General features: G+C 44.3%; 3 protein-coding genes across 3 annotated transcripts; all 3 read right to left on the bottom strand.

The window, feature by feature from the left end:
* Positions 1-6476: 6476 nt before the first annotated feature.
* Positions 6477-9144, bottom strand: LOC137609329 (keratin, type I cytoskeletal 50 kDa-like). Its single transcript, XM_068336308.1, has 7 exons — positions 8749-9144; positions 7693-7775; positions 7449-7605; positions 7209-7370; positions 6931-7056; positions 6637-6855; positions 6477-6527 (listed from the first exon to the last, which is right to left on the bottom strand). Exons 1-7 carry the CDS (start codon positions 9142-9144, stop codon positions 6477-6479), a joined length of 1194 nt encoding a protein of 397 aa, XP_068192409.1.
* A 3663-nt stretch (positions 9145-12807) lies between these two features.
* LOC137609330 (keratin, type I cytoskeletal 13-like) lies at positions 12808-15201 on the bottom strand. Its single transcript, XM_068336309.1, has 7 exons — positions 14812-15201; positions 14021-14103; positions 13776-13932; positions 13541-13702; positions 13263-13388; positions 12972-13187; positions 12808-12858 (listed from the first exon to the last, which is right to left on the bottom strand). The coding sequence occupies exons 1-7, from the start codon at positions 15199-15201 to the stop codon at positions 12808-12810; spliced, it is 1185 nt and encodes a 394-aa protein (XP_068192410.1).
* Positions 15202-16856: 1655 nt separating this feature from the next.
* On the bottom strand, positions 16857-20378 carry LOC137609257 (keratin, type I cytoskeletal 13-like). Its single transcript, XM_068336171.1, has 7 exons — positions 19718-20378; positions 19215-19297; positions 18726-18882; positions 17741-17902; positions 17371-17496; positions 17079-17296; positions 16857-16975 (listed from the first exon to the last, which is right to left on the bottom strand). Exons 1-7 carry the CDS (start codon positions 20123-20125, stop codon positions 16921-16923), a joined length of 1209 nt encoding a protein of 402 aa, XP_068192272.1. The 5' UTR covers positions 20126-20378; the 3' UTR covers positions 16857-16920.
* Between the last annotated feature and the right edge of the window lie 530 nt (positions 20379-20908).

Below are 20908 nucleotides of genomic sequence, written 5' to 3' on the forward strand. Positions count from 1 at the left end.
ACCTGGTGTTACTACCAACTCCTTTCTGTGTCCCGCTCATATATTGATCCATGTGCCTACTCATCTTAGCTGCCATGATGCCTGACAGGAGCTTCCATGTTGTACTGAGACAGCTTATTGGCCAGTAGTTGGATGGGGTAGATTCCTTCTGTGGGTCTTTCATGATCAGGACTGTCCTGCCTTCAGTCAACCATTCTGGGTGCGTCCCATCCCTTAGCAGCTGGTTCATCTGTGCTGCTAGACGCTCGTGGAGTACTGTCAGCTTCTTTAGCCAGTATGTATGGATCATATCGGGGCCCGGTGCTGTCCAACTCTTCATCTTTGACACTATTTCTTGGATGTCTGCCATTGAGATGGTTACTGGTTCTTGTTCTAGAAGGCAGCTGTGGTCAGTCCTCAGGTCCACTAGCCACTGGACATCGGTGTTGTGTGATGCTTCTCTTTCCCATATGCCCTTCCAGTATTTCTCCACCTCAGCTCTTGGTGGGTCTGGCCGGATGCTATTTCCCTGCCACTGAGAGTACACCTTTGCTGGTTGAGTGGAGAAAGTCTTGTTTATTCTCCTGGCCTCAATCTCCTTGGTATATCGCTTCAGTCGGGTAGCCAGAGCCGTTAGTCTCTGTTTGGCAGTTTCGAGTGCTTCAGGTATGGAGAGCTTGCTGTATTTCCTGGGTACCCCTTTATTCACCATGCTCCCCTTCTGTAGCTCAGCTAGCTGGCTGACTTCTTTCTGTGTCGCCTTTATCTTGGCCTCTAACTGTCTCTTCCATGGAGGGTATTGTTTGTTATGCCCTGTGTTGATCTTATATCCCAGCATCTCGAGGATTACTGTTGCTGTACTGTGGATCAGCTTGTTGGTCTCAGTTATGTTGGTTGTTATATCAGCATTCACATCTTCTCGCAGATCTTCTGAAGGTACTTGACAACTTAGCTTTGGTATTTGTCGGAGGCTCCAGGTTTCCGTTTGGGTCACAATCTTCCTTCTCAGGTCAGCAGCTCTTGTATTTAGGCTGTGTATGTCTCTTGGGGCTTGGTACCCGATCTCGGATTGTAGGGGGGGTGATATCCCCCCGCTGACCTGGCGTCCTGGCTCCCCCTTGCCGTAGCATTGTTGTAGTATTTCATCGAGTCTCTACTTGTGACAGCAGTTTTCGGTTACGGATGTTGGAACACTGGGCTAACAGCTGTTTCTTTATTAGCCTTGATTGTGGGTTTCGAAGCATCCATTGGTCCCACATCCGCCCCATATATCCCCTCTCTCTGGGATTACTCGTGTAGTAGCATTCCAACAACTCCATATTCTCTGCCCTTGTCCATGTGTGTCTTGTTCCAGTAACCATTTCTCATCAGATTGCCCTGGTTCCCTAGCAACTGACGCGAATTTTGTTAACTCGGGCGACGTCCGAGCCGGTATGACTCTGTCATTATTGTGTTCACTCATGTTTGAGGTAGGCTGGTATAGCATTAAGGGTCTTGCCTAAGGACCCTCACTGGATAGTGTCCGCCATGTCTGGGGTTCGAAACCACGCTCTCCTGCATTCAAGTCAGTTGAATGCAGGAGATATATATATATATATATATATATATATATATATATATATATATATATATATATATATGAGAGAGAATAAATGTTGAAAATGACACTTACTATTATGTGTGTAGAAACCATGATCACCTGACTTTGTGGGAAGTGTTTGACATAACTCCTCCCTTCAGGTGACTTTGTGACTTGTTTAAATATATCTCCTCCTCTTTTTTTAATCAAACCTGTTCAACAAGTGTAGACCCTCACACCTCCCCCACTGCACACACTTCTTCTTTCCTTTCTGCTCATCCAGGTGGAGTGCAGGTGGACCAGATTCTTCTTCAGGACACATGAACATATTAGAGTCCTGTTCCTCGTCTCATGACATGAGATGTGACTCACAGCAAACGACTAGAGGTCATGTTGAGAGCAGAACACTCTTTGAAGGCTTCTTTAAGGTCACATGATCTCTTTCCTGGTTGCTTTGAGACAAATGGGACCCTCAGCTTTAGTCAGCTGAGATGATATATGTTGATTTAATATGTAATTTAAAAAAAAAACATCTTAAAAAGATTAATTTAAGAAGACATGTGAGAATTGTCATGCTGGGTTGGGGCACAAACATGAAGTCTTTGAGTCTCCAGTAGGTGGAGAAATTCATGACCCAGGTCTCCATCTTACTCCCATTGTTTTGGGAGTTTAACTTCCAAAGATATGTGGAAGCCTTATTCAGGTTCCAGTTGGAACATGTGGTGCACCATCGGTAGCCGTAATTACCCCCAAAAATCCACGAGAAGGTAGTCATATGAAGTCAGATTGCAATATGGACAATATTAAAATTAAAAAACTTGAAATTTAAATAAGTAATAAAACCCGAATCCCTAGTGGTTCATTCTGACATTAACTAGTTTTCTGGATTGAGTCATATTTGTACTTCCAGTTTTATTCTGAAAGTTTATTTCCCTGTGATTTTTTTTTACTCGACACTTCCTGTCTGTGATTTCGTCTGATTGGTTTCACCTGTGACCCGCCTCAGCTCGGTTTTGGGATTTGTCTCGCTCTGTATTGTTGCTGTTAAAAGGATTTCTCTGCTTTGAACTTCAGCTGCTCCAGTTTTCTCCATAAATGTAAGTGGAAGAGAAATATTCTGTCTATTAATATCTGAATGTTTCTGTGAAGAAACTCCTCAATGGGTCAGGACAGAAATTCACCAGTCAACAGGTGGGGTCATCAGAACAACCCAACTGAACATCTCAATATTATGTGTTTTATTTTGAAATTCTAGCTTCCATCCCAACATTTTTATTATCTATCACCGTGAACATCAAAGATTCTTTCAGGGTCCTCACAAATGTTCGAAAAAATGTAGTGTAAAATGATGTTTAGAAATGGCATTTATAAAAAAGAAAAGACAATTTTCAGTCCACTGGAATAATTTTATTTATTTCTGAGTGGTATTTAACATTCTCAGAAAGCTCTGGAACTCAAAGAACATCTCTATCGACACCAGGATGTGCATCTTTAACTCCAATGTGAAACAGGTGATGCTGTATGGATCAGATATGAAGGACCACTAAACTCAAAACACACAGGCTGCAAACTTTTATCAACACCTGAATCCTTCACATCTGGTGTAAATATAAAGTAACCAATGTGAACCTGTGGAAAAGAACAAACAAGGATCCCATTGACATACAAACCTGAAAGAGAAAGTGGAGTTGGATTGACCATACCTTCAGAAAACTCGCAACAAGCATTACCCAACAAGCCCTGCAATGAAACCCCCAAGGGAAATGAAAGAGAGGTCACTGCAGGAACAGATGGAAAAGAAGTGTTGGGGCAGAAATGGCAGAGTGGGCTCAACTGGGGAGACCTCGAAAGAACCTCTTCAAACCAATTGAAATGGAGAGCCTTTGTCAACGGTCTATGCACCCTAGAAGAACAAAGGGTTTAAAAAAGACTCCTGAGAATGGCTGACAGGCGTCCGTTGTTTTGTCTCACTGCTTGGTTTCGGATCCATTTTTTGTGACGTCGGCAGGCTATGGAAAAACCCAAAGAAGGATACCATTAGGTTTGTTTGAGCACAACTACCTTCAGTAACTGAAGTCCATTAGGTTTTGTGTTTTAGCATTAGCTGTGGACTGGTGAACTCACACTGACTCCCCCATGAAGCAGTCTCTTGTACTCAGCGACCTCCAACTCCAGTCTGATCTTGGTGTCCAGCAGCGTCCGGTACTCGTGTCTCTGGTGTGCCAGGTCGGTTCTCAGATGGCTCAGCTGGTCTTCCAGAACGGTCACCTGACACTGGTAATCCGATATCAAGGTGACGTACTCCTTGTCGGTGAGGGTGACTGTTTCCCCGTCTTTCGGAGGTGCTTTCTGTTGGTGAAGAAACAGTACGAAGAGATGTTCAAACAGTTGATTTGTGGTCATACCCAGTAAAGAACCACCATGCTGACTCCTAATTCCTTGTTGGGCCTTGAGAGCCCGCAGGTTCTCCAGGAAATACCTGGTTATACCTGGTGTCTGATTATCTTTACTGCCTTCTCAAGGATGGAGAAGGCCCAAAACCAACTACTGAATGAGAGTGAGGCAGGTCCATTTCTCCCTCGAGGGCCTGAAGGCACAGGCTGACAAGAAACTAAGAAACGAACTCCAGTTTTGCCTTCTGTGATCATGGAGGAATTCTCTAAGTTTGTTGAGTAAGCCCGAGTATCTCCACAAGAAAAAGCTAAGACGTAAGTGTCTAAGCCTCCAATCTCGGACAAACAAAAACACGAGCAGAAAAACTCAGCTGGAGACAGAAACCGGTGAGTACAACTAGAGACAACATACGGGACAGATGGGTGACACCTATTAATAAACAGACGCCCCCCTCTGACACCCCTGTGCACCTCCATCAACCATTGTTGAGGAGCTAGATGGGTTTCGACTACGGTCGTTGGAATATGGACTCTCTTAAAGTCCAGTGGATTGATTTAAACAGCTTTGGATTCTATGCATACAGTATATGGCCTCCCCAAAATTCATTGAGAAGGACCCCCCCAAAACAATCTTCAGAAGCATTACATCTGTCGCCTACAACATTGCCAACCTTGGGCTTGGCTCCATGGAGGAGCCCCGGTTGTGCCCTACTGGACGACGTGATGATCCTCAATAATATTGTGTTCATAGGGTTTTTGAATTGCTTTTATTCTGTCTTGTGATCTCATACCAGTTTGGCATGGGAGACCCTACCAGGAGCATAAAACCCCAGACAATATAGATCTGAGTATCATTATGGGCACTGAAAGTCCCCCACCACAATAAGGTGGCACTTCAAGATCTGTAATCATTTCAAGAAATCTATTGGTCAACTTGAATGAAGACTTGTTTTAGGTCACATGATCTGTTTCTGTTTGGGACTGTTGGGGTTTTACTCTGAACAAAACCCTCTTCGGTTCTTTAAACTTGGTTGAGAGGTGTATCTTCAATGATGAGACAAGTTGTAGTCCAAACAAGTTTTACTGAAGAAGTTCAGCAGTTTGTTGGTGAGGATACAGCGTGGGCTCGTCAGCAGACACAGCAACGAACCTCTGGAGAAGAGCCCCGAATGTGAATTGAATGTAATGTTTATAGTGTTTGGGTTCGACTCATGTTGAGAGATGAGCTCACCATCAGCCTGACTCAGCCTCGCATGTATCAGTTATCTATGTGTTGTACGTGCTCAATACTTTTGTGTTTAGAAAATTATGTGGTAGACGGGGACTAAGTGTTGTGCTATCTATGTTTGCGTAAGCAGATACGTTTTGGGGTTATTTCCATGGTTAAATGGAAATTCCTAACAGGACAGACAGGCACCCCACTTTCAGTAAAATGTGGAGATACTTGTTGATAAAATGGATAATATTTATACTTCTTGTTTTATTTTGAAAGTTAATATCCATGTGATGTTTTCACTTGGCAAGTCCTATTTGTTACTTCGTCTGATTAATTTCACCAGTGACCTGGTTTGTCTCGCTCAATGTTGACGCTGTTGAAATGATATCTCTGCTTTGACCTTTAGCTAAGATTCAGATTAAAGATTAAAGTAACTTTATTAATCCCGAAAGGCAAATTATTTGTCCACTCTAGTATTGGCCTGTGTTAATCACATGCATAGTGTAATTACACTGTGTATAATATATATGTATATATATATATATATATATATATAGTGTGTACAGGCCTGTAACACACACACACACACACACACACACACACACACACACGAGGGGCCTGTAGAGATGGTGTTGCAGGTAGCCCCATCATGTTGTGCCCCAATGAACAACTTGTAGAGGGGATGGTGCCTTGCTCAAGAGAACCTCAGCAGTGCTGTGGAGGTGAACTGGCACCTTGGCACTACCAGTGCACACTTCGAATTTTTTGCGTGACATGGGTCTTGAACCGGTCACTCTCCAGTCCCCAACCCAAGACTTAGTGGACTGAACTCCTGCCCCTCCAGACGCTGCCCCAGTTTTCTCCACAAAAGTAAGTAGAAGAGAAATATTCTGTTTCTTAGTATCTGAATGTTTCTGTGAGGCGAATAAAATTCTTAACAGGTCAGGAAAGAATCTCACCAGTCAACAGGGTGGGGTCACCAGAACAACACAACTGAACACCAGTGACAGTCAATAAAGGTTAGATTCTGTCACACATTTTATTTTGAAATTCCATGTTTGTTGTCTTTTATTTAGTTTCTTTGTCCCCCCTTCCACCCCGACCTCTTCATAGTTTATCACTGTGAACATCTAAGATTCTTTCAGGGTTTTGACAAATGTTTGAACAAACGTGACGTAAAAAGATATTTATAAATGTAACTGAGGAAAGGTCTTGAAAGGAGGACAAAGAAAAGACAATTTTTCAGCTCATCAGAAAAATTTTATTTGTTTATTTCTGCGAACGGCTGACAGACATCTGTTGTTTTGTCTCACTGCTTGTCACTGGTTTCAGATCCAGTTTTAGTGATAACGTCGTAAGGCTGCAAAAAAACAAAGAAAAATACCATTTGTCTTTAGGATAGCTACCTTCAGTTACTGAAGTCCATTAGCTTTGCTCTTTTAGCATTAGCTGTGGACTGGCGAACTCACAATGACTCCCCCATCGAGCAGTCTCCTGTACTCAGCGATCTCCAACTCCAGTCTGGCCTTGGTGTCCAGCAGCATCTGGTACTCCTGTGCCTGGTTTGCCAGGTCAGTTCTCAGATGGCTCAGCTGGTCCTCCAGAGCGTTCACCTGACTCTGGTAACCCGCCAACATGTTGGCATACCGGTTCTTGGTGTCGGCGAGAGATGCCCCAAGAGACGCTTTCTGTTGGTGACGAAACAGTGTTAGGAGAACAGTTGAGGAACAGTTGATTTGTGATCATACCTGGTAGAAACCCACCATGCTGAGCTGTGATTGGAGTTCGATCTGCAGGTTTTGCAGAGTGCGGTTGATATCCTTGATCTCAGAGCGTGTTGACTGAAGGGTCTCTGTGCTCACGGCAACTTCCTTGTTGAGATCTGCAGACTACAAGAAGAAGAACAAAAGTCAAGGGACATGAAGGTATGAAGTCCAACAAACCATGTTGTGTTTTAGGGTGATGATGGTGGAAGGTAACTTGGGATATTTGGACAATCATCTCCACATTCAGAGAACATAACAGGACTTTTTGGTCTCACCTTTGCCAGGAACCAGGCCTCGAGTTCTTTCTTGTTTTTGGTTGCAATGTGCTCATAGTGGTCTCTGATTCCAGCCATGACAGCAGAGAGGTCCTGTTGAGGAGCAGCATCCACCTCCACTTCGACTTTACCTACTAGGTGGTCTTTGAGAGCCAGCAGGTCCTACAAGAAATACCTGGTTACACTTGTGTCTTACTAGCTTTTACTGTTCTTTGCCTGTGTCGGTTGTGTTGATCTTACATCCTCATGGATGTGCTTCACGCGGATCAGCTCATCATTCAGGCCGGACAGCTGTAAGTCCAGGTTGGACCGGGTCAATTTCAGCTCATCCAGGACTGACTTCAGGCCAGCAATGTCAGCATCCACTGACTGATGCAGATTCAGCTCATTTTCATACCTGAACACATCACAATGATTTGAGGAAAGAATATTTTCAGGCTCAAAGCTTGATTTGATGTGGAAGGACAGAAAGTCTCAAACTAACTTGATTTGGAAGTCATCTGCGGAAAGCTTGGAGTTGTCAGCGGCGAGGGTGAGGGTGGCGTTTCCACGAATGGCATCGCCGATCTGAGAGCAGCAGGAAAAAAAATGTGAACAACCTTAAAATCAGTGAAACAGTCTCAGGAGATCTAGCTGTTCAACAGTTGAAACCAATAGAAACCAGTTCAGTGTAGCTTGGTGGCCAACAGGGGGCTCCAGAGAACCACGCAATGCTTCATGTCTTTGAAATGATTTATTTACGTCTTCATTGATCAGATTTACCTTGATAGAACGTCTGAAAAATAATCTGAATATGCCACACCAGGATGCAAAATTCCTTTAAAATGTTTCTGATTTGAATGTTTTATTTAATTTTATTTACAGAACATGATGAATTTTTAGAAGTCGTGGCAAATTATTTCAATATTTCCTTCTGACTGTAAAAGAAACTATTCGCAAGAAACTATTAAAAGCTTTGACATAAAACAAAATGTCAAAACCCTAACGAAGACTTACAGCAGCATTTAGCCCCACACACAAATTAAATCGCTTCTCAAATGTCTTTTGTTCTGACTCCAGATCAGCTCAGAGTCACGTTCATTTTGTCCCTCAGAGAAAAAGTTCACAAGCTCATCAGATCAACTGAAAATAACGCGTTCAGTTTTGAAAAAAATTCTTTTCTTTTTTTTTTTAGCTAAAACTCATTGGCTTCCAGCATTTTGTAGCAACTGATCTCCTTTGACAGACTTGCTGCGACGCTCTGAACATTGTCGGTGTTTTCTTTCTGGTCTTGACGGATCTCCAAATGCCTTGCTCAGGTTGACACTCTGTTCGCGGGCGAACGCTGACATAGACAAACTTTGTTGCATCATAAGCTGCTGTTTTTAAATGCCATGGTACATTTACTTACTCCATGTCTTTTCTACAACCATCACTCAAGCCATTATCTCCTCTGAATCGAAACATCTGATTGGTCAAACATGTTGAGGTCTGCTGCCTGTCAAACCAGTCAAAGTTAACAGTATCGATAACATCATCTTGAGTTTCTTGGTGGACTCACCTTGTTCTGCAGGTCGTTGATGCGGATGTTGAAGGCAGTGTAGTCATGAGCGGCGGGTGTAATTTTGCTGTCTAAGAAATTTTTAATCTTCAGCTCCAGCTCAGCGTTGGCCTTCTCCAGGCTGCGTACTTTGTCCAGGTAGCTGGACAGACGGTCGTTCAGGTTCTGCATGGTGGCCTTTTCGCTGCTGGAGAGGTCGATGGCGTCGCTCAGGTTGAAACCTGCACCAGTGACCGGATCAGCAAGGGTGAATTTGGCCTGTGAGACACGGACTCCATGTCCTCCAGCTCCTCCATAAACACTTCCGCCTCCATAGACAACCCTGTTGGAGGTACTCACGACCATGGAGCTCCTCAGCGGCGAGGCCACGTAGCTGCGGTTTGAGAAGGAGGTCATGGTTGCAGAGTGTTTGTCAGCTCTGAGACGAGACTGAAGAGCTGTTCAGACAATGCCTCCTTTTAAACCTCAAAATGAGGCTGGGGGATAGGGCCCACCGGTCTGCTCGGGATGTCATACATGTTGAGATCTCGTCCTTGGGGCCAGACAGAATACTGATGTCAGTTGAGAAAGTGACTCCAGCATCAACTTCAGTTCGCTTGAAGCGCCAACGGTTACTCTGTCACTATCCATCAGGGGAGCACCCAGGGCCCCCCGGGTGATTCCTCACTGTGACCCAACCCTAGGTGGCCTCCTCCACCTGCTGATCCAGTTTGACGAGTCAACATGCATCCGCAGGGACCTGACTTCCTGTCAGCTCACAAAGACACCGCACATGTCAAAGAGTGAGTTGAGGAGATTAAGAAAATGAAGAAGCTAAAGTCGAAATGTTTTGGCCTCAGAGGGAAAATTGTTGTTGGCTGACTTCTTGCTGGAGTCGTTTCACAGATAACGATGCAGGAATGTTTACCCACTTACTCCACCTGTTCTTCGTTTAGCTTACACTACTTTTGGTTGGATGAGCACTTCACAACCCTAACACCCATCAACATTCAGGCAACCTTCATGTCCCGAGGCTGGAGAGGCTCAGGTCTGACTGAACGATGTGATGAAGTCATCCGAAGGACTCGCCACAATTACCCCGTCATCCTCCATCGAGGGCACAGACTATTTTATTAACCAGAGAATTCTTAAAAGTTACGAGGAAGTAAAGATATGGTAATACCCGCCAAATCACCACTGACAGGAAGTAACAGCTTCTCCCAATAACATGCGATTATGTGCAGATTGTTCAAAAATATTTATACTAGTGCAATTCTAGATTCATTATGTTTATGTTAATATAGAAACTTCACACCTTTATCACATTTGCAGGATCAACAAAAACATCCGAAAAACGGGCTGATGGGTAGAAGTCATTAGGCTTGTGAAATTCCCATCCCCCAGAATCAACAAACACCTCTCTCATTACAATATGTAGTCAACCAATTCAGACATTAAAAGTTCTTACATTGAATTTTGACAGACGTTCACACTCTTATCCACTTAAAGACGTTAGCCTTCGTCCCAGATGTAACCTAGAGCATAACCATGTTTACTTTCTTCCTCGGAACAACAAGGTTTGCTAACATCATAGATAGTCAAAAGAAGACGTTGACCTTGCCAGTGTTCCTCACAAGAATAGAATATAATGATCGTATTCCTCTCCCTCAGCAGACATTTATCCAAGAATTAACCATTTTTTTACAGACACTTCAACAGTTTCACATGCTATTATATTATCAACAGATATGAACATGCTCTTTACAGTCTCAAACGTAATGTTATCCCTCCAAGCAGAAATCCATGTCTTTGTGTTCATTAATCCATATTTCTAACATTGATGATTTTGAATGGCTTTTCAACTGTTCTATGTCAGTTGAAAAACTGGGGTAGAGCTCCCTCTATTGAAGCGATTCTGTTGCACTGATCTTTGGTTTAGTAACAACTCTTGTCCATCTTTATTGCTCATATTGCATCAACTCCTCTGCGCTCCAGATTATTGTTGTTTACATCTGCTCTGGAGAAAGTCCCTTTGTTTTGATGAAGATCCTCCAGTAGTTCTTCCAGGTGTTGTTGATCAGCCCAGTCTTCTTCGGTTATTGAGCTTTCTTAGCGATATCAGCATTCTTTTTAGTGAGATTCTCATTAATGTCGACATTTTTTTCTTTCAGTTTGAAGCCTTGTTTCAGAAGAGTAATCTTGTGTTTGTCGAATTTCATCAACACTGCTGGTGGTCTCCTACTCCAGATAGCAGTGGATAACATGTGTTACCAACTGGCTCAAGGCTGGCAACAAAAGGGAAGCCACACAGATATAGCAGTCAAAGTTAGTTTTATTTAACTAAACAAATGAGCAAAAGCAAATTACTGATGGCATGTGTGTGTATGAAGGGTATCAGTCGTGTTGGGAGTGTGGTGTAAAGCGTGTTGTAAGGTGCAACAAACCAAACAAAGGGAACAGGCTGATTAGGCTGCAGCAGACCCACCTGAGAGAGAGAATGTGACCAAAGGGGCGGTCCTTTATAAGCCCTGCAGGCCCAACCCAGAATGGCGGGCACTAACAAGCAGTCCCTCACAGCTCCGCCTACCAGACAACTCCTAGTGGCTGCAAGAAAGACAGACCAGTGAGAGACAAGCAAGCAGACTGCACAAGGTCGTGACACATGTCTCAATCTGGTCTGTATAGTTATCTGCAGATCCCTCTGTTGAGAAACCATCTGTTGCTCCACAGTCTCTGTGTCAGCGCTGTGCACAGTTCTCTCCACTTCCCCTGGCCACGGCATGTGCGTAATTCTGCGACTTGATTTTAATGCCTGTGATGATCACAACATTCATACGAACGCTTTCTTCCAAGACACGCGGTTGGAGATCCGATGATAGTCGGAGTCGGAGGACTCCTTTCCCCCCAGCAAAGTAACATTCCATGTCCCAAGAGCCAGACTAGTTGTCCAGGGATTGGGTCATCGAGTTCCACACTGTTGACTGCCACACACTCCACATTGAAGCCCTTCCTTATGGTACCCTCAGCAGCCAGTGAGTCCATAGGAGGTTGGGCCCACATTGTCCTTTTGCGCTGAGCCTGGCCAGGCCCCAGGGACAGAGAACCAGCCACCAGGAACTCACTTACGAGCCCCAACCCCAGACCTGCCTCCAAGCAGTGGCCCGGTTGCGCCATACTTGGCGACGTCATGGCCCTCAATATTATTATGCTCATAGGGGTTTTTGAACTGCTCTTAATCTGGCCCTTCACCCAGGACCTATTTACCATGGAATACCCTATCAGGAGCATAAAGCCTCTGACAACATACATATCTGCTGGGATCATTCTGGCACCCAAACTCTCCCCACAAGGTAAGGTGGCACTTCAAGATTGGAAATCATTTCAAGAAATGTGTTGATCTACTTGAATGAAGGTTTGTTTTAGGTCACATGATTTGAGTAAGCTGAAGAGATAAATTTTGAAAAAATGGATAGTATTTTACTTCATGTTTTATTTTGAAAGTTAATTTCCCTGTGATGTTTTTACTCTGCACTTCCTGTCTGTTTTTTCGTCTGATTGGTTTCACCTGTGACCCACCTCACATGGGTTTTGGGGTTTGCTCGCCCTGTGTTGACGCTGACTTCTATGCTTGACCTTCAGCTGCTCCAATTTTCTCCACAAATGTAAGTGGAAGAGAAATATTCTGTTTCTTAGTATCTGAATGTTTCTGTGGAGAAACTCCTGAACAAATCAGGACAGAAATTCACCATTCAACAAGGTGGGGTCACCAGAAAAACCCAACTGAACACCAATGACAGAGATTAAAGGTTTGATTCTGTCACACTTTTATGCATTTTACTTTGAAATTCCAGTTTTGTTTGTCTTTTATTTTCTTTCTTCATCCTTCCTTCCACCCCGACCTCTTCATTGTCTATCACCGTGAGCATTAAGATTGCTCATAAATAAAATCATAAACATTGAATGATTGAAAGTAATTGATGAAAAGTCGTGAAAGGAGTGAACAAAAAAGATATTTTTCAGTTCATCAGAATAATTTTATTTGTTTATTTCTGCGAACGGCTCAACGTCTGTTGTATTGCCTCACTGCTTGATTTCAGTTGGTGTCAAAGTTGTACTGATAACGTCGTAGGTCTGAAAAAACACAAAAAAGTAAACCATTAGCTTTGTTTGATGGCAACTACGTTTGGTTATTGAATACCATTAGCTTGGCTCTTTTAGCGTTAGCTGTAGACTGGCGAACTCACGACTCCCCCATCGAGCAGTCTCCTGTACTCAGCGATCTCCAACTCCAGTCTGGCCTTGGTGTCCAGCAGCATCTGGTACTCCTGTGCCTGGTTTGCCAGGTCAGTTCTCAGATGGCTCAGCTGGTCCTCCAGAGCGTTCACCTGACTCTGGTAACCCGCCAACATGTTGGCATACCGGTTCTTGGTGTCGGCGAGGGTTGCCCCAAGAGACGCTTTCTGTTGGTGACGAAACAGTGTTAGGAGAACAGTTGAGGAACAGTTGATTTGTGATCATACCTGGTAGAAACCCACCATGCTGAGCTGTGATTGGAGTTCGATCTGCAGGTTTTGCAGAGTGCGGTTGATATCCTTGATCTCAGAGCGTGTTGACTGAAGGGTCTCTGTGCTCACGGCAACTTCCTTGTTGAGATCTGCAGACTACAAGAAGAAGAACAAAAGTCAAGGGACATGAAGGTATGAAGTCCAACAAACCATGTTGTGTTTTAGGGTGATGATGGTGGAAGGTAACTTGGGATATTTGGACAATCATCTCCACATTCAGAGAACATAACAGGACGTTTTGGTCTCACCTTTGCCAGGAACCAGGCCTCGAGTTCTTTCTTATTATTGGCTGCAATGTGCTCATAGTGGTCTCTGATTCCAGCCATGACAGTAGAGAGGTCCTGTTGAGGAGCAGCATCCACCTCCACGTTGACCTTAACTCCTAACTGTGCCCTGAGAGCCAGCAGGTCCTACAAGAAATACCTGGTTACACTTGTGTTTCATTAGCTTTACTGTTCTCCATGTAGGTTGTGTTGATCTTACATCCTCATGGATGTGCCTCACGCGGATCAGCTCATCATTCAGGCCGGACAGCTGTAAGTCCAGGCTGGACCGGGCCAATTTCAGCTCATCCAGGACTGCCTTCAGCCCGGCAATGTCAGCATCCACTGACTGATGCAGATTCAGCTCATTTTCATACCTGAACACATCACAATGAGTTGAGGAAAGAATATTTTCAGGCTCAAAGCTTGATTTGATGTGGAAGGACAAAAAAATCTTAAACTGACTTGACTTGGAAGTCATCTGCGGCAAGTTTGGAGTTGTCAAAGGCGAGGACGAGGGCGGCGTTTCCACGAGTGGCATCGGCAATCTGAGAGAAGGAAACAGTCAGTGAAACAGTCCCAGGACATCTAGGTGCTGAACAGAAAGCAATAGAAACCAATGTCAGCGTAGCTTGGTGGCCACAGGGAGGCTCTAGAGAACCACCCAATGCTTCTTGTCTGTTTCAGATGATTTATTTACGTCTTTATTGATCTGTTTTACCTGGATTGGACATCTGATAAATAATATGGTTTCTGGTTTAAATGTATTTTACTTAACCTTATTTATAGAACATAATTTTTTAGAAATTATGACAAATTATGATTGTAAAGGAAACTAAAAACTTACAAAACTAAAATATTAAAATCCTGATGAAGACTTAGAGAGCAGCGTTCAGCCCAACAAACAAATGAAATCACTCCTCAAACTTCTTTAGTTCTGACTCCAGATCAGGTCAGAGTCTAGTGAATTTGTCCCTCTGAGAAAAAGTTCTTGCATAGACAAGTCTTTCATTTATTTAGTTTAGACTTTTAATTGTTCCAGATTGGACACAAATCTTTTTTTCTTTTTTTTACCCATAGGGAACTTTTTAAACATCATGGTACATTTATCTACTCTGTCTTTTCTACGGCCATCACTCAAGCCCTCAATCCAAACATCTGATTGGTGGAACATGTTGAGGTCTGTCTGCTGCCTGACAAACCAGTCAAAGTTAACAGTATCGATAGCATTATCTTGAGTTTCTTGGTGGACTCACCTTGTTCTGCAGGTCATTGATGCGGATGTTGAAGGCGGTGTAGTCATGGGCGGCGGGTGTGATTTTGGTGTCCAGGAAGTTTCTGATCTTCAGCTCCAGCTCAGCGTTGGCCTTCTCCAGGCTGCGTACTTTGTCCAGGTAGCTGGACAGACGGTCGTTCAGGTTCTGCATGGTGGCCTTTTCGCTACTGGAGAGGTCGATGGCGTCGCTCAGGTTGAAACCTGCACCGGAGGCAGCAGCAGAGGTGAATTTGGCCTGTGAGACGCGGACTCCAGAGCCTCCAGCTCCTCCATAAACACTTCCGCCTCCATAGACGACCCTGTTGGAGGTACCCATCACGGAGCTCCTCAGTGGCGAGGCCACGTAGCTGCGGGTTGAGAAGGAGGTCATGGTTGCAGAGTGTTTGTCAGCTCTGAGAGGAGACTGAAGGGCTACTGGGACGATGCCTTCTTTTAAACCTCGAGATGTGCTTGGGGGGAGAGGGGTCGCCGGTTTGGTTGGGATGCCATACGTGCTGAAGTCTTGTCCTTGGGGCCAGACTGGAGACAAATATCAGCTGAGAAACTTGTTGTCTGTCAACAAGTCCAGTTCGCCTCAAAGGCCAACAGTTATTGTGTTACCTCCCATCAGGAGAGCACCCAGGGCCTCCGGTGGATTCCTCATTCTGACCCAACCCCGAATGGCCTCCTCCCCCCGCTGATCCAGTTTGACGAGTCCACATTGAGCCCCAAGGACTCCAGTAAGACCACAACGATACCTCACAGGTCAAAGAGAGATTCAAGGAGATTCAAGAAATAAAAAAAGGTAAAGTCAAAATGTTCTTGTCTCAGAAGGGTCATTGAAAATAAAGGATAGGAATAAAAAGTCATCACGCACAGACTATCTGCATTTAGGATCCATATTTTTCAGGAACTTTGAACTCTAAACAGTTTATTGATCAAACTTTTGTTCCTTTTATTGGCTCACAGACAAAAAGTGGCTCAGTCCTGTGTGCAATAAACTCAAGAAAAGACAACAGAGTGGAAATTAAATAGAACAACTGAAGTCATAGTTTGAATGATTTTAATGTATTTATGAATTAGTGGTGAGCAGGGAGGGCTCTAAAACACGTGCGTCAAACTCAAGGACTGGTGGCAAAATGTGGCCCGCCACATTATTTTATGTGGCCGGCGAAAGTATAACGCCCACGTATCTAAAAATAAATAGATCAAACGTCTGCTTTGACCAAAAACTAAATTTCCCACAATCAAAGTTAATGTCCGAGCTTGTGTTTGATGCTATTTTTCTTTACTCACTTGGATAGTTTGATTCTGGACTGGTGGAGTTATGTGGCCTTTAAAAGGATTTATGTTCTTGCAGAGCATCAAGCAAACATATTGTCTCTGTGTAACTGTAATGTTTGTAACTTGAATAAATAATAAATGCAGTTATTTAACATTACAGAGTAGTTATGTTTATTTTATATTACATTGAGTTACATTTAGTTACATTTACAGTATTAGTTACATCTGGCCATTTGAGGACAGCTGTTATGCTGATGTGGCCCTCAGTGAAAATGAGTGACACCCTGCTCTGCAGGATGAAATCACTTTATTTGCCATCGTTCTTTGGCTGGCATCTTCAGTAGTTTCACAAATAATAAAGCAGGAATGTTTCCTACCTACTCAACCTGTTTTTTTGTCCAGTTCAGGCCACTTTTGGTAGGACCTTGAATACCTCACAGCCCTGAGGCCGGTCCACATTCAGGCAACTTTCTTTTCCCGAGGCTGGGGAGGCTCAGATCTGAATGAAACTATACAACTATAATAATTGTAAATGAGTGACCAATGTGCAGATTGTTTGAAACTATTTACTGGTGCAATTCCAAATTTTCAAGATTTGTCTTTTATTGTCTTTCCTTATGGTTCTTCTTCCCCCACCTCCTTTGCCAAGAACACCTTAAACCCACTCAGGGTCCTATGAAATGTTCAAAAACTATGTAAAATCACATTTATAAATAAACTTATTATAGAGTCTCTGTGTAGAGCACAAGAAAACAGACATTGTTCAGTTCATCAGAATCATTTTATTTGTTTATCTGAGAACGGCTGACTGATGTTTGCAGTTTCTTTATTCAGTGTCCACTGTGGTGATGATGAGAGGCTTACCGACTGATGTCAACAGTCTGCATGAAAACACACACAAAAAAAAAGTACGTTAGCGTTGTCTTGGTAAATGCATACAGTTTAGCCTGAGCTTTTGAGTTAGCTGCAGACTGGTGAACTCACACTGACTCCCCATCGAGCAGTCTCCTGTACTCGGCGATCTCCATCTCCAGTCTGCTCTTGGTGTCCAGCAGCATCTGGTACTCTTGTGCCTGGTGTGTCAGGTCAGTTCTCAGACGGCTCAGCTGGTCCTCCAGAGTGACCACCTGACTCTGGTAACCCGCCAACATGTTAGCATACCGGCTCTGGGTGTCGGCGAGGGTCGCGGCAAGAGACGCTTTCTGTTGGTGAAGAAACGGTGTAAGTGAACAACTGAGGAACAGTTAATTGTTGGTCATACCTGGTAGAAACCCACCATGCTGAGCTGTGATTGGAGTTCGATTTCCAGGCTCTGCAGGGTGCGCTTGATTTCTGTAATCTCAGTGCGTGATGTCAGAAGGGTCTCTGTGCTTATGGCGACTTCCTTGTTGAGATCTGCAGACTACAAGAAGAAGAAAAGGAAGAAAAATCAGTTCTGAGTTAACGTGTTGCGATTATTCGACGTGTACGCTGATGACACTCTGTTGTTCATTGGTTTTGTTGCATCATTTCTACTGCCTGCTGCTCAGCATATGTATGAAGTAAACAATACATGTGTAAGTTTGACGGAAATTTCTTAAAAACATTTTTGGATGACTTCTCTTTTTCATTTTTTTTTAAACATTCTTGGCGTCTCTGACACTCACCTTGTTCTGGTACCAGTTCTCCAACTCCTTTTGGTTCTTGGCAGCAGCTGTTTCATACTGTTCTCTGATTCCAGCGATGACGGAAGTCAGGTCCTGCTGTGGAGCAGCGTCCACCTCCACGTTCACCCGACCGCCCACCTGGGACCTCAGAGCCAGCAGGTCCTGCAAGAGAACAAATCCAGGTTGAATTTTTCAGCAAAAATCCGTCTTTATAATGACTAGACAACTGTGATTGTCTTGTCCTCTGCTGTTTATTCGTAGTACAGGACCCTAGTCATGCCAGAGCTTATCCCACCGGGCTTTGGGCAATAGGCGGGGTACACCCTACTTGTGTCACCAGTTCAGATGGTTTAGTGTATCCATTTCACCTAAACTATCTGCCACTCTCTCTCTCCCTCTCTCTCTTTTACTTGACATATCTCTTTCCTGAATGCATTTCTCTTTCCCCACCAACAGGTCAAGGCGGATGACCCCCCTCCAGAGTCTGGGTCCTGACCAGAGTTTCTTCCTCAATGAGGGAATTTTTCCCTGTCACCGTCGCTTATGCTTGCTCTGGAGGGCATTGTTGGCTTACTATCTATTAAGCGCTTTGAAATGTCTTCAGATGTGCTTAAGCACGATATAAATAAAAGTTGATTAATAAACTATGTGTTTTGGGACGTGAAAGGAAGCCAGAGAACCGGGAGAAAAACCCCTCGCGGACTTGGGAAGAACAAACTCCGCCCTGAAAGGAATGTAACTTGGGACGTTCTTGAAGTTAGGCAACAGCGCTACCTACTGGGCTTCCGTTCTATATACAGTATGTTTTATTCTGGACACCTGCTGCAGTCGGATTCTCTTTAAGCGAAACATCTGATCAGATAAAAAAAAAGTTCGCCATGCAAATTTGGAACCTTTGATTGACTAATATCAACCTTGTAGTTTTAATTTTTATGTCTTGTGTCTGTGACACCACCAAGATTTCAGTTTTCAGTTTCTTGCCCACCTCCTCGTGGTTCCTCTTGAGGACAATCAGCTCCTCCCTCAGAGCTTCCAGCTGCATCTCCAGGTCGGACCTGCTCAGGGTGAGTTCGTCCAGAAGCCTCCTCAACCCGGCGATGTCGGCCTCCACCGACTGACGCATGGCCAGCTCGTTCTCATACCTGCACAACAAATAGACTTTTAGAGAGGGACCTCTAGTGGTCACGTGAGGAGCTACCCTGAATGAGGGCGGTTTATTTCTCTGAAACTCCAAAAACTGAAATCTTTGGCAGATTTAACTCTCATAAGATCTCTTGTTTTTCTCATACAGATTCTCTTAACAGGATTTATTGTCTTCATCAAAGCTGTCAGACATTTTCCTGATGTTACTTAAACCCAAGTGGGGACACGCCCTCTTCGAAAAGAAGCTGCTCTACTCCTGTAATGATGAAAAATCTGAGCGTTGATGTTATTTATGATCAATATGAGGAAGAGAGATGAGACATATACTTACTTGACTTTGAAATCATCAGCTGCTAGCTTAGCATTATCGGTAGCGAGGTAGATGGCTCCGTTTGCAGAGGTGGCGAGGAGGATCTGAAACAAGACAGAATGAACTGGTTTTTATTTTGTAAAAGTACGGTTTGAATTTCACGTCTTAACTTTCTGCAACCGCTCCAGGTAAACACAAGATGCTTCATGTCAAACTTTTATCATCACAGATGATGGAGTTCCTGTTTGTTCCAGACCCATGATGATGTTTTCTGTAATGAAGTACTGTGGTTCCAGTAGGGTGTGGCTGCAGGACCTGTTTTCGTTCATAGACTTCCTGCCTGGTCTTGATTCTGACCTTGGCCAGAAATCATGCAAATGTGAAACATTTCTGGTGGAGGATATTCTGGTCTGATTGGGCGTGGCTGATTCTGCCTTGAAACAACAATGCTGGAGTTTCTAGGTATAGAACTTTTCTGACCTAACCGGTTTGACCTTCAGATAAACGGCAGAAGCAGTTCTTACCTTGTCCTGCAGGCCGTTGATCGTGGCCATATATTTAGACCAATCATGGCAGTCAGGTGCGGTTTTGCTCTCCAGGAAGTTCCTGATCTTCAACTCCAGCTTTGCGTTGGCTGCCTCCAACTTGCGCACCTTGTCCAGGTAGGACGCCAGGCGGTCGTTGAGGTTCTGCATGGTGGCCTTCTCGTTCTCGGTGACACTGAGGGCGTCGCTCAGGTTGAAGGCACCACCGGCGCCACCGGCGCCACCGGCACCACCACCAGCAGCAAACCCTGCCCCAGCAGAGAAGCTTTTACCGCCGCTGGAGATGCGGATCCCGGACCCCCCGGCGCCGCCGTACACGCTGGGGGACCGCATGGAGCCCAGGCGGCTCCCACTGGAGTAGATGTTGGATCTTGCGTAGCTGGTCATGGTGGAGCCGTCTGCCTTCTCAGGTGGAGAGGAGAGAATGAAGGAGAGGTTGGACTCTCTCTTCCTTTTATGCCACCACCACCACGCTGCAGGGAGGGTTTCAAAGCTAGGGGGCCCCTCCACCGCCTCAGGGCCAATGACCCAGAATAAACAGACGAGATATCGAAGTGAGACTCACAAAGACCCGCCTGTTGCACAATGACTCCTCTGTTTGCCTTCAGGTGACACCGCTGTTTGCTCAGGTGTATCTTCTTTCCAGCCAACCGGTTCTAGAACCAGAGACCCTCAAATCCTCCCCCACCTCACCCCCCACCCACCACCACACGCCCCCTTCATGCCTCCTTGCTTGTCCAGACCCGTTTTATCCTCCGAGTCCTGCAGAAAGGCCAGACTTTTCTATTTCAGGTTAACGCTGAAATCCTTTGTGCCAGCTATCGTTTCAGGTTGTGACAGAACCGGAGACACGTTTACACGGAATCCAGTACATGGTGGTAAATAAACAAGAAACCTATGGGGGTAACTCAGTGCCACAAGTGGAGATAATCACAAATCAATGTTGGTAATTATTTTGTTCTGCCAATAAAACATCACCTATTTAAATCCTTCATCAAATTTAATGGAGGATTTTAAAACTTGTTTTTCTTTGGCAAATATTTACAATTTATGTTGTAGAAATGTGCTTCAAATGTTGCTGGAATCTGTGGTCCACTTCCTGGTCACATGACACCATGTGGGACTCACAGCGCACACTAATAAGGATGTATCAGATAGATATAATAAATT

The sequence above is a fragment of the Antennarius striatus genome, chromosome 16, assembly GCF_040054535.1.
Source record: "Antennarius striatus isolate MH-2024 chromosome 16, ASM4005453v1, whole genome shotgun sequence".
Taxonomy (NCBI): domain Eukaryota; kingdom Metazoa; phylum Chordata; class Actinopteri; order Lophiiformes; family Antennariidae; genus Antennarius; species Antennarius striatus.